The sequence below is a fragment of the Balaenoptera ricei genome, chromosome 19 (assembly GCF_028023285.1).
Source record: "Balaenoptera ricei isolate mBalRic1 chromosome 19, mBalRic1.hap2, whole genome shotgun sequence".
NCBI lineage: Eukaryota > Metazoa > Chordata > Mammalia > Artiodactyla > Balaenopteridae > Balaenoptera > Balaenoptera ricei.
In genome coordinates, this window is record NC_082657.1 from 8,824,271 (window position 1) to 8,837,869 (window position 13,599).

Here is a 13,599-nt window from a genome sequence, read left to right on the forward strand (position 1 = left end):
ATGGGTACAAGTTGGAAAAGCACTCCTCTACTCCTCACAATCACCCTCCAAGGGAGATGCTAACTCCACTTTACAGACAGGCAAGACCAGCGAGGAGACGAGAGCCTCCACTGGTTGATCACGTAGGATATGGTGGAGCTGAATTCAAACCCGGTGCTGGCGCTGTCAGTCTCCAAGGGCTACAGTGCCACGGACGCCAGCCCTCCTCTTTCACAGCCCAGAAGGGGCAAGTAGGAAGGCACGAAATCTCCACGTGTTTATACTAAAGAGGGGAGATGGCGAAGGAGAGTGATAAGGCAGCAGAACATCTCACCTGCTCGTGATCCAGCATGGTCAGTCCTTTCACTCCGGCCAGGATGAGATTCTTGGCGATTTCAGCCCCGAGTCCCTTCATGCCAACAAGAAGCACCCGGGAGGCCCGCAGCCTACAAGGCAGATATTGTCAACGGATGAAAGAGGACAGTGGAAGCTCCCCGAATCATTGAAGAACAAGACAAGACAAAAACAGGGAAATGATCTTGGATTTCATTAACTGCACTTAAGCATCCAGGCCTCAAATCTTGAAAAAGAGACAGGCTCCTATCTATCCTGCTGAGAACAATTCGTTCAACAAATATTTATTGAACACCTATTATGCCAGGCCCCCCTCCAAGGTGTGGAAATACAGCAGTGAATAAACAGACACAATTCCTGCCCTCAGAGCTTGTATTTTGTAAAGACAGACAAACAAATAGAGATATGTAATATCTCAAAAAGTGAAGAAAATCAAGCATGGTATGGATCAGGAATGATGGAGGATGTGACTTTAGTCAGACTGATCGTGAAGGCCTTTCCACGGAGGTGCTGAGCAAAAATCAAAATGAAATGAAGGACATACATACAGATACTTGGGAGAGGAACATTCCAGGTAGAGAAAAAAGCAAGTGCAAAAGCCCCGAAGCACAGGAGTGCTTGGCATATTCCAGGAGCAGGAAGGCAGAAAGAGCAGCTGAAGAGCAGTGAGCAAAGGGAAGAATGGGGGACTTCCCTGGCAGTCCAGTGGTTAAGACTTCACCTTCCAATGCAGGGGGTGCAGGGTTTGATCCCTGGTCAGGGAACTAAGGTCCCACATGCCTCCCTGCCAAAACACCAAAACATAAAACAGAAGCAATAATGTAACAAATTCAATAAAGACTTTTAAAATGGTCCACATCAAAAAAATCTTAAAAAAGGGAAGAATGGTAGATGAGGCTGTAGACAGAGTCAGGGGCCACATCATGAAGGCTCTTACAGGCACTGTCAGGATTCTGGATTTTATTCTAAACATGACGGAAAGCCATGCGGTGGGGGCGGGGTTGCGATTGGAAGGGGAAGAGTGTCACAGTTAAGGTGAGAGAGGATGACGGCTTGGACTAGTGTGACAGCAGAAGAGAAGGGGAGAAGGGGTACTATTTAAGCTATAACACACAAGGTGGCACGAAAGAGGGCGCATCTGGGAAGCGTTTAGCTCATTCTGAGCCTGTAGAGTGACAGAAGATGAGGCTTAAAAAAAAAAATGGTAGGGCTTCCCTGGTGGCGCAGTGGTTGGGAATCCGCCTGCCAATGCAGGGGACACGGGTTCGAGCCCTGGTCCGAGAAGATGCCACATGCTGCGGAGCAACTAAGCCCGTGCGCCACAACCACTGAGCCTGCGCTCTAGAGCCCACGTGCCACAACTACTGAAGCCCGCGCACCTAGAGCCCATGCTCCGCAACAAGAGAAGCCACCGCAATGAAAAGCCCGCACACCGCAATGAAGAGCAGCCCACGCACACAACTAGAGAAAGCCCACACACAGCAAGGAAGACCCAATGCAGCCAAAAATAAATAAATTAAATAAATAAATTAAAAAAAAAAAAAGTAGTCAGAGAAGTCTGGACTTAACTCTGAGGTCAGCAGAAAGCAGTATAGGTCCACAATACCTTATTCGAAATCCCTTGAACCAGAAGTGTTTCAGAATCAGAATTTTTCATATTTGAAAAAGGAAATAAAGGGAATTCCCTTTGGGTCCAGTGGTTAGGACTCCGTGCTTTCACTGCTGAGGGCCCGGGTTCAATCCCTGGTTGGGGAACTAAGATCCCACAAGCCGTGCCGTAGGCCAAAAAAAGAAAACAAGAAAAAAAAAAAGGAAATAAAGAGTCTGCATCATATATCATGAAAAACCCCATCAGGATCTTAGGCAGCACCTTGTAATCAAACTCATTAATATTTTTGCAGCAAATGTATGATTATTCACACTGAAAAGCATTAGTAAGAACTAAGAATAGTCTCACCTAAATTCAAGTTCTGCTGACCAATGAGTTTGCTCCTAATTTATGAAATGAGTCCATTCTCATCAAGTACCACTACTAAGGAGAACATGCAGAAACTCTTTTCCAAAAATGGTTCTAATAATTATGGACACTTGCATGTCATCAGGCTAGAAGTCTTTAATGGGAATGATGGCTGATAAAATCGAGTCCTGCATTGATTCTTTTTTTTTTTTTTTTTAATTTTTTACTGCATTGGGCCTTCATTGCTGCACACGGGCTTTCTCTAGTTGCGGTGAGCAGGGGTTACTCTTCGTTGCGGTGCGCGGGCTTCTCATTGCGGTGGCTTCTCTTGTTCCTGCACTGATTCTTGATGCTAGCAGATTTGGGATTTCCTTCAGTGATATGACCAAAGGGTAAAATAGCGGGGGATGGGGGGGAGGGAGAGAACATTGACATAGGCATATGTCTGGGGCTCAGCTTCTCCATTATTGCTTTTTCTACACGGCCCTTCCACTACCAACCATAGCCTAGCTGACAGGAGCCTTTCAAGTGACAATTCCACTTCACCAGAATAATTGGGCAGAGGGCTTAGGGCATACAAGCAAGGTAAATAACAGAGATGCTAGCAATGAGCAGGTCTCTTATCACAGATTGATAGCATTACACCAGCAGAGGGGAGAAGGAAGGAAGCCACGCAGCCTTCCAGAGTCACTCCAATCCCTTGAGAATCAGCACATATAATAAATAAGCAATGTTTCCAAAGACAACATCGTGCACATACCAAACCTGTGGCATTAGAAAGGCTGAACAGCCGTGCATTTAGCTGTACCTTCCAGGTCTCTGCTCTCACTGTTAGCCTGCGAGCCCTCCCTTCACCTGGTCCTAACACTGATGTGCCTGGAACTCCAGGTTCCACGGTCCCTCTCAGTCTGAATGACAGTCTTTTGCTGTTTGACTGCTGTATCTACCTCAAGGATACAGCTAGACCGGCCCCACTCACTTCTGGGAAATCTGTACCCTCAAACGTTACCAATGGCCCCCTCATCTCCAAACCCACTAACTTCTCCTCAGGCTCTGTTTTCCTTGCTGCTCCTTCAGCAACGGGCAGGGCCCATCACTAATGCCCTCCAGGTGTGAAGACTTGGGCTTGACTTCTGGCTCTGCCACTTCCTAACTGGGTGACCCGGGCAAACTGCACGACCTCTCTGACCTTCAGTCTATTCATCTGTAAAATGGAGATACCAATTCTGACTTCATGATTTAATCTCCTCGACGACCTGGTCAAACATGTATGCAAAACCACCTGGCATCCTCCCATCACAGAACAGGTGCTCCATAAAAGTTACTTGAGGGGCTTCCCTGGTGGCGCAGTGGTTGAGAATCTGCCTGCCAATGCAGGGGACGTGGGTTCGAGCCCTGGTCCGGGAAGATCCCACATGCCGCGGAGCAACTTGGCCCGTGAGCCACAATTACTGAGCCTCTGCGTCTGGAGCCTGTGCTCCGCAACGAGAGGCCGCAATAGTGAGAGGCCCGCGCAACGCGATGAAGAGTGGCCCCCGCTCGCCACAACTAGAGAAAGCCCTCACACAGAAACGAAGACCCAACACAGCCATAATTAATTAATTAATTAATTAATTTAAAAAACAGACAAACAAAAAAAAAACCCTCAAATGTGTATGTGTGTGTGTCTTTAAAAAAAAAAAAAGAATCAGTGCAGGAACAAGAGAAGCTATTTATTCATTCATTCAGTCAGTCATTCATTTATTTTTAGCTGCGTTGGGTCTTCGCTGCTGTGCACAGGCTTTCTCTAGTTGCAGCGAGCGGGGGCTACTCTTCGTTGCGGTGTGCGGGCTTCTCATTGTGGTGGCTTCTCTTGTTGTGGAGCACAGGCTCTAGGCGCGCGGGCTTCAGTAGTTGTGGCACATGGGCTCAGTAGTTGTGGCTCGCGGGCTCTAGAGCGCAGGCTCAGTAGTTGTGGCGCACGGGCTTAGTTGCTCCGCGGCATGTGGGATCTTCCCGGACCTGGGCTCGAACCCATGTCCCCTGCGTTGGCAGGCAGATTCTTAACCCCTGCACCACCAGGAAGCCCCTCAAGTAACATTTATGGAGCACCTGTTCTATGATGGGGAGGATGCCAGGTGGTTTTGCATACATGTTTGCCAGCTGCAAACTTTAAATCAGACTTTAAACCCTGCAGACTTTAAAACACAACGTTCCACACACCTGAAACGCACCCTGTCTTCCTCTCTCTGCCTAGTCAAGCCTTTCCTCCAGACTTCAAACCCCAACTCGAATGCCATTTCCTCAAAAAGTCCTTATCATGGCAGACTCAGGCGAGTACCCTCTAAACTCTTCAAGCAACTGCTCCACATAAATGCCTCTGACATAAATCACATGCAGCCCATGGCCTCTCTAGGATCCCTCCATCCTAGAGAGCTCCATAGACTCTGACTGCTCGGGAGGGTTTTGGGGTTCTGTTTGTTTGTTTTGTTTCGTTTTTGTGGCCATGCCTCGTAGCATGCCAGATCTTAGTTCCCCGACCAGGTATCAAACCCATGCCCCCTGCAGTGGAAGCTTGGAGGCTTAACCACTGGACCGCCAGGGAAGTCCCTTGGGAGGTTTTTTAATTCAACTGCCAACAAACACTGAATATCATGTTTATGTTTTTAATCCTTAACCATTCTAGGGGCCCTGAGATTACTGCTTATTTATGGCTCAATTACATGAAAAGCACTTAAAATAGTACCTGGCACATAGTCAGCACTGAAGGATGTTGGCTATCATTACTCAGACTCTAATGCAGCAATTCCCTTCTTGGAATCAATCCTACAGAAATACTCACGTGGGCACAAAAATCATGTACAATGCTATTCACAGCAGCGTCGTCCACCACTTCCCTCCATCTTCACAGCCACACAGCCCTACTCTGAGCCACCATTTCTCACCTATAAAACCACAAGAGCCTGACACCTGGCTTCCCTGCTTCCAATTCCTGCCCCCCAACAATCCACTGTCCCCATCTCAGGTAGAGAGCTTCTAAACCTGACCACGCCACTCTCCTGCTCAGACCTTTCAATGGTTCCCATGCAAGCTCCTTACCAACAGCCCTGCATACCACTCCTGCCTGTCTCATCCTACTCTCGCCCCGGTAACTTGCCTACAGCTGGGCTGGCCTTCCTTGATCCCAGAAAGTGCCACATTTGCTCCCACCGTAGGACTCTAGCATTAGCTGTTCTCTCTGCTTCTTCCCCTAACTCTTCACATGACCCATTCTTTAGGTCTCAGCTCAACTGCCCCTCCTTAAAAAAAGTCCACACTGGCCACCTAATCCAAAATAGGTCTACATCTTTTCTATCTGGAATTTTGCTACTTGTTTATGTGTTCATTGCTCGTTCCTCCATTATAATGTCAGTAAGCTCCAGAAACCATGGTATCTCTAGCATCTATGACTGTGCTCGGGACTTACCACACTGTTACTCCAATTGCTATTGAATTAATAGATACACCAGGACTTCCCTGGTGGTGCAGTGGTTAAGAATCCGCCTGCCAATGCAGGGGACACGGGTTTGAGACCTGGTCTGGGAAGATCCAACGTGCCGTGGAGCCACTAAGCCCAGGCGCCACAACTACTGAGCCTGCGTTCTAGAGCCCGTGAGCCGCAACTACTGAGCCCATGCGCCGCAACTACTGAGCCCATGCGCCGCAACTACTGAGCCTGCGCACCTAGAGCCCATGCTCCGCAACAAGAGAAGCCACTGCGAGGAGCAGCCCGCGCTGCAACGAAGAGTAGCCCCCGCTCGCCACAACTAGAGAAAACCCACACACAGCAATGAAGACCCAACGCAGCCATAAATAAATAAATAAATAAAATTTATTTTAAAAAAAATACACCATGGGGCTTCCCTGGTGGCGCAGTGGTTGAGAGTCTGCCTGCCAATGCAGGGGACACGGGTTCGAGCCCTGGTCTGGGAAGATCCCACATGCCGCGGAGCAACTGGGCCCGTGTGCCACAACTACTTAGCCTGCGCGTCTGGAGCCTGTGCTCTGCAGCAAGAGAGGCAGTGATAGTGAGAGGCCCGCGCACTGCGATGAAGAGCGGCCCCTGCTTGCCGCAACTGGAGAAAGCCCTCGCACAGAAACGAAGGCCCAACACACCCAAAAATAAATAAATAAATAAATAAATAAATAAATAAATTTATAAAAAAATTACACTGTGACATACTGGGTCTATTGGTAACAACAGTGACAGTAATTACCAACCACAGAGGGCTAAGTTCCAGGCACTGAGCTAGGTACAGTACATACAGTGCCTCACTGAAACCTTGATTATGGTTCTTCACCGTTTTCCTCTCAGAAAAAAAGCACACATCCTAAATGTTGCATACAATTTCTCTCCCTAAAAGGCCAAGTGGCTCCACAGGCTCCCAATTAGGCCATCACGTTTCCATAGGAAAGGATCCACGTCTGCCTTGAGAAAGGAAAAAAACTGAGGTTCAGAAAAGGTGTCTAAGCTCTCACAGCTAATGGGTGCCAGAGCTGGGATCCCAAATTCAATTCTAACCAGGATCTGTGATTTTTTTTTTCCCTCTCTCAATGTCTCCCCCATGCTGCCTTGCATATAGTAGCTTCTAAATAAATACTTGCTGATTTACTCTCCTCTCTACTTCTGCTGCCATGGGAATACCTTTTCAATTTCTGGGAAGGAACCAGTCTTTACACCACAATCTGAATTCACAATACATACTGTAAGGTAAGTCAAGCCAATGAATTCCACTCATGATTAAAAATTCTGAAGACGACCAAATTCATATTCCAACCACATTGAGAGTCTAATGCGTGAGAGTGAGTCATGCAAAAATCCTGTATAAGATGATTTCGAGTAGGGCAAGCACAACGTCCCCGAGGCCAGAGAGAGCTTTAGCATATTTGAGGAACATAAAGATACAAGCAGCTTGAATGGAGTGAGCCAGGGAGATGCAGGCAAGGTCGGACAAGGCAGGGCAAGAAAGGCAACGGATCTTAAAATATCTGAGTATACAGGAAATCACTGGAAGGCTTTAAGCAGGACTGCTGTGATCTGTTTTTTAAATTTAAATCAGTTTGGCTGCTGTGTGGAGGATGGATTATAAAGAGTCACACGTGGAACAGGGGAGACCAGGGAGGAACTGTTGAGGTGATCTGAGACGATGGGTGTAGCTTGGACTAAGAAAGGAGAATGAGACAGAGCTTGAAGCAGAGCCTCGAGGAATTCCCAATAGACTGGATGTGGACAGAAAGGACAGAGGCTCCTAGGTTTCTGGTCACTGTGACCAGAAAAATGATGGGGCCACTTGGAAGATCTGACCATTTTCTCCTTCTAAAAATACTCTTCTTCACTTACAGTACAGTACTTTTCACTTAAATCTACAATCCTGCTCCATCCAACTGCCCATTCATTTTACTTACTTAAATGTCCTGTCAGAATCCAAGACAGAACTTAAGACTGTTCCTCACCTCGATCTGCTTGGGCAAATCTGCTCCTCCTACAGTCTTCCTTGTCCTTTTGGAGTTTCCACTCATCCCACTGACGCCTACTTTATCTCACTTATCTCAACCTATTTCCTATTTAGTTTCCCTTATTTTGTGGCTGGTGATTTATACTTGTCAAATAATGGTAGCTATAACTTACTGAATGCTTTCTGTGCGTAGACTCTATTCATGCATAATCTCATTTCTTTCTCAATAATCTTATGATGCAGATTCTGTTATTTCCATTTGATAAGTGAGAAAACTGAAGCACAGAGAAGTTAAGAAACGTATCCAAGGTTAGATAACTATGAAGTTCTGGAGCTGAGATTCAAACTCAACTATTAACCACTAAAAAATTGATCCTTATATGAAACAACCAGGATTGGCCTCCAGTACACGCTCAGTCACTTTCATGGCAAGTAGGTGCCTATGGAACCAACTGAAGCACTGTCTGAACAGCAGCAGTGTAGGGTAATGAGTGCCTGAAAACAGGGAAGTTTCTGGAGCCCCTTTCCTGTAAAGTCAAAACTTCAGTTGAGTCCTTAAAGATTTAGTCTCACTCACCCCTCCTTTTTTGCAGATGTGGAACCTAAGGCCAAGAAACTGTTGGGGCTTCCCTGGTGGCGCAGTGGTTGAGAATCTGCCTGCTAATGCAGGGGACACGGGTTCGAGCCCTGGTCTGGGAAAATCCCACATGCCGCGGAGCAACTAGGCCCGTGAGCCACAACTACTGAGCCTGCACATCTGGAGCCTGTGCTCCGCAACAAGACAGGCCACGATAGTGAGAGGCCCGCGCACCGCGATGAAGAGTGGTCCCCGCTTGCTACAACTAGAGAAAGCCCGCGCACAGAAACGAAGACCCAATACGGCCAAAAATTAATTAATTAATTAAATAATTTAAAAAAAAAAGAAACTGTTGTGACTCACCCAGGGTCAGAGAGCTAGTTAGCAGAGCTGGGAAATGAACCCAGGTTTCTGAACTTCCTAGGTCTTTGCAGTGTACAATCATTTCATCCACTCAACAAATATCTGAATGTTTACATACTTGCAGGCACTGGGAATTTAATAGAGACCAGTCAAACCCCACATCTTAGTTACTGGACATTTATAAAGTGCTTGTCCTCATGGAGCTTATCCTCTACTTCTCTCTTCTCAGTCACCCTCCTTTCTCCCTCTTAGATAGGGGATAAATGACCGCTGAGTGGAAGGAGAAAAATTAGACATGGCTTTGTCGTGAAAGTCGGTGCAAAAACTGCTGAAGCACGCAGTCTGAGAACATACAGGGCTGCCAGCTTCAACACTCTCCTTTATGTTCATTTGATTGAAAGAATGAGCCTCCCATTGTGGCAAATGGGCTATTGTGGAAATAGCAGTGAACCTGAAGTTAGTGGCTTAGATTCAAGTCCTCCTTCTTCTATGTACTTGGTGTGTGACCTTGGGACAGGTGGCTCCCTTCCCTGAACCTCATCCACAAAATGGGCTCGGCGCCACAGCAAGAGATGCAAACTCACGTGCTTACAGGGGCCAGGCAATTCTATCAATGAGTGAAGCAGAGCTGCGGGAGACAACGGCCAAGTAGAGAGCCCAGGCTCTGTGTAAAAGAGCCTCGGGACTTCCCTGGCGGTCCAGTGGTTAAGACTCTGCGCTTCCAATGCAGGTGACGCAGGTTCGATCCCTGGTTGGGGAACTAAGATCCCGCATCCTCGCGGTGCGGCCAAAAAAAAGAGGCAGCCTCTGCTTAGCTCCAACCAATGTGGAGATGTCTGACCTTACTATTTTTCAAAAGACAGAAATCAGAAACTGTGAAATCTCCATATGTGGGGAGGGTGGGGGTTGGTTGGGAGGGAGACAGACACATCTTTCCAACTTCTCATTATGAAAAATTTCAAACATACAGAAAAATAGAAAGAACCGTTAACATTTTGCCCTACTGGCTTTACCCATATGCCGACATCACAGCACTTCACACCTTTAGCACGCAGCTCCAAAAATATGACATTCTCCTTCATAACCACACTATTAGCACATCTAGAAAATAATTCCCAAATATCATCTAACAGGACTGAATACTCAAATTTCCCCTATTGCCTAAAAGATGTTTTTTAGGGAAGTTTTCTTTTTGAACCAGGATCCAGTCAGGGTTACACCTTGCACTTGGCTCCACCCTTTACTCTCTTAATCTAGAACAGTCCCTTTGCTTGTTTTTTCCATGACATTGACTTCTGGAAGAGAACCAGGGCAGTCGTCTTGTAAAATGTCCCACATTCTGGACATCTCATCATTACCTCAATGGTGTCCTTTAATTTGTTCCTCTGTTCTGTGAAAACATGATATCTAGGCAGAAAACATTGAAGATGATGCACTGAGGTTCTTATTTCATTACATCAGAAGACACATTATTAAATATTTCTAAGTGAAGTCGATTTTATTCCTTCTGATGCTCAAACTGTCCCAAATTTGGCCAATTCTCTAGATTTTTAAATGCTGGCAACTAATTTCAAAAAACTTAAAACATTGTATGAGAGATACACACCAGTTTTTAACCTCCAGACTGTATGAGTTCCCTTGAAGACCCTTTTTATTATTATTTGTCTCCCTTCCAATTCTCTTGGTCCAACATTATAGAGTCAGAGGCAAAACTGTAGCCAGAATGCAGTCTGTTGATTCCCAGGCTGCTTTCTACTTCACAAGGAACCCCAGTCCCCGAAGTTCTCCTATCCCACCTGGAGTTCCCTTAGAGACAAGTCAATTTGCTTTGTGGAGCCTCCTTCCTTTCTGTACAGAGGAGGAAATCACTGCCTTTCCTTCTCCAAAGAGCTGCTATGAGACTCAGCTGAAAAAGGGACAATAGAGCACTTTAATCAACTCTGTAAGACTGTATACAAATCTATAGATTCCAAATTATAGCTAACCCCTTCCTACCCTCCCAGGACCCTCAGCCAATCCTTTTTAGGTTCTCCGCTGAGTTCTAGACATCTTCACTTCCTCAGAATAACTCCCACCTCCCAAGAATTCCATACCCCGACTTTGACTTGCCCCTTAGGTCACCTCTCCCTCAGGAGCCCTCCATCCATTCTTTAATGCTCCTCAGATAAATCATTCATTCCTACCCCTCTGACAGCTCCCTCACTAATTCCAGTTTAATCCTCACCAACTTTACCCTACCTCAAACAAAACCACCTGCTGCCCCCAACGCCTGGGATCAACCCTTCTAGTACACTTAGGATACCCTTCTCAACCCTTCAGGAACCCCTAACATTCCTTCAAACGGCAGTTCCTAGACTCATTCGACACTATGTCTTCAGGCCCATTCTCATCATTTAATCCCCAGTCTTCTATTTCAGGTGCCTTCAACCCTCAGACCAGTGCTTGCTAATGCCTCCTAATGCGCCCTCCTCCCCAGTCACAGAAGGCTCCATACACCTGAAATGAGCCTGAAGTAACCCCCACCTCACCCCACCCACCACACACGCTCTCTCACCAAAAAGTTCTAGAAGCTCCCGCCCCTCAAACCTCTTGACCTGCCTGCCTCCCCAACCCTTCGATCAATTAATTCTGCCCTCTGTACTCACGCACATCACATAACCACCCCCCATCACCCAGACCTCATCACTGAACTCAACCACTCACATATTTCTACTTACATGTATAGTAAACAGCTAAAACGTTAAGTCCGAAAGAGAACTGCTGATTCTTCCCCCACCTCAGTCAGTAAAGGCACTTCCATCTTTCCAATTGCTTCGGCCAAAAACCTTGGAGGCAACCTTGAGTTCTGCCTCTCCCACTCCACACATTTAATCCTTCAGCAAAGCCTGTCCCCTCTATCTTCAAATTATATCCAGAATCTATATCTGACCCCTTCCCTAGAGTTCCAAGCCACCATTACTTGCATCTCAAGGAGATTACCGCAGCAGCCTCCTAAGCGGAATCCTTATTTCCACTTCTGCCCACTTCCACCTGTTCTCCACGCAGCAAGAGCAATCCTTTTCAAACACAACTCAGATCGTGTTACTCCTCTGCTCAAAACTCTCCAACAGGTTTCCCAGCACACTTAGAATTCAAAAGCTACCTCCTGGGACTTCCCTGGTGGCGCAGTGGTTAAGAATCCACCTGCCAATGCAGGGGACACGGGTTCGAGCCCTGGTCCGGGAAGATCCCACATGCCGTGGAGAAACTAAGCCCGCGCACCACAACTACTGAGCCCACGTGCCACAACTACTGAAACCTACACGCCTAGAGCCTGTGCTCCGCAACAAGAGAAGCCACTGCAATGAGAATCCCACGCACCGCAATCAACAGTAGCCCCCGCTCGCCGCAACTAGAGAAAAGCCCGCGCGCAGCTATGAAGACCCAACGCAGCCAAAAATAAATCAATTAATTAATCTAAAACAGAAAAAAAAAAAAAAGCTACCCCTCATTTGGTTCCAGCCACCCTGTTGCTCTCATTTGTCAAGCATGCTCTGTCTGGCCTCTAGGATTTTACACTTGTCCCCGATGCTAGAAAGGTCTTCCCAGATGGCCACACGGCTTTTCCTTTCATACAGGTCCAAAGCTCAATGTTACCTCTTCAGAGGCCTCCCCTGGCCTCCCTATCAAAATAGCTCTCCCACCTCACCATCCTTTATTGATCCTCTTTCCCTGCTTTATTTCTTCTCCCTAGCACTTGCATTGCCTAATATGTTATTATTTCTTTATGTGTATTGCCTCCCCCACCGGAACGTAAGCTCCAAGTGGGCAAGGAGTCTGCCTAGTTCATTAATACCCGCTCAGCGCCGGTGGCAGGTGCTCAATAAATATCTGATCATATCGACCACCTCTTTCAAAGACCTCATCCCCTCCTAAAATTACTCCCCCATGCCCAAGGTATCCCCAGTCCTGTCCTCTCGGGACACACCCCCAGATCTAGACACAAGCAATCTCTTCGGGTACCTCCAGCCCCGCCAGACTCTCCGAGCCTCTCAGGAACCTCACTTGAAATTACTTGCTCCAAAACTCCTCGAAAAAAACCCTCACTCTTTCAGACTGGCCCACCCCTTAGAGGCCACAAGAATGAATGTAAGCTCGCATCTGTTGGGCTCGCCAGTCTCTCCAGCATCCAGCAGAGAACAGGTTTCCACTACCTATGAATGAATGAACTATGCCCCCCCACTTTCATCGTTTCCATGCATTCCTGGCCCCCCCTTTTCCCTAAGTCCCCAACCCCGATCCAAACGCCACCATCGCTCCCTTCGGCGTCGAGTTCCTGAGTCTGCATCCTCCGGATCTCTCAGAACTCCCCCAGCTCCCCTTCTAGAGGTCGCCAATTCCTCGGAACGGCCCTCCCACCACCTAGGACGTTCCCTCTTCCCATACCTTCCGGGGAAACATCCCAAATCAACCCCTCCAGTCCTCTCATGAAGGCGACCACGGCCGGGTACACGATTCCCGCCTCCTCTCTTCAAATTAAACCCTCCGGCTCCCCAACGCCTCAGGCCAGACCACCCTCCAAACCCTCAGTCCCGCAAGCCGCACCGGCCCTGACCGTTTCTGGGCCTCCAATCCCCAGAGACGGATCTGCCGGTCATACTGAGCCGCCTCCTCCTCGCTGATACCGCCGCCCGCCTCCTCCTTCTCCACCATGGCGCCGGCTCTCGCCGCCGGAGCTCTGGTCTTGCTCACGGCAACCGCCCGCCGGCCCCACAAGCCGCCAACCGCCGCGGGCCGCGCGCCCAGGCCGCATCTGCGCCTGCGCCAGGGATCGCGCCTGCGCAGTACCTTCTCCAAGCCCCGCCCGCTCCTGGACCCTGGAACCACGTGGACCTCCTTAGCCTCCGAGGTGGGCG

The 13,599-nt window shown here is 47.9% G+C and overlaps 1 protein-coding gene across 1 annotated transcript in view; it reads right to left on the reverse strand.

Annotated features, from left to right (window-relative positions):
• SAE1 (SUMO1 activating enzyme subunit 1) overlaps nucleotides 1–13,498 on the reverse strand; it is a 70,193-nt gene extending 56,695 nt beyond the window's left edge. Inside the window, exons 1-2 of the mRNA XM_059904801.1 lie at nucleotides 13,299–13,498; nucleotides 314–425 (exon numbers count right to left, since the gene is read on the reverse strand). Coding sequence (XP_059760784.1) covers nucleotides 314–425; nucleotides 13,299–13,396 — 210 coding nt within the window. The 5' untranslated portion in view covers nucleotides 13,397–13,498. The remainder of the gene's footprint in view (nucleotides 1–313; nucleotides 426–13,298) is intronic.
• Nucleotides 13,499–13,599: the final 101 nt, after the last annotated feature.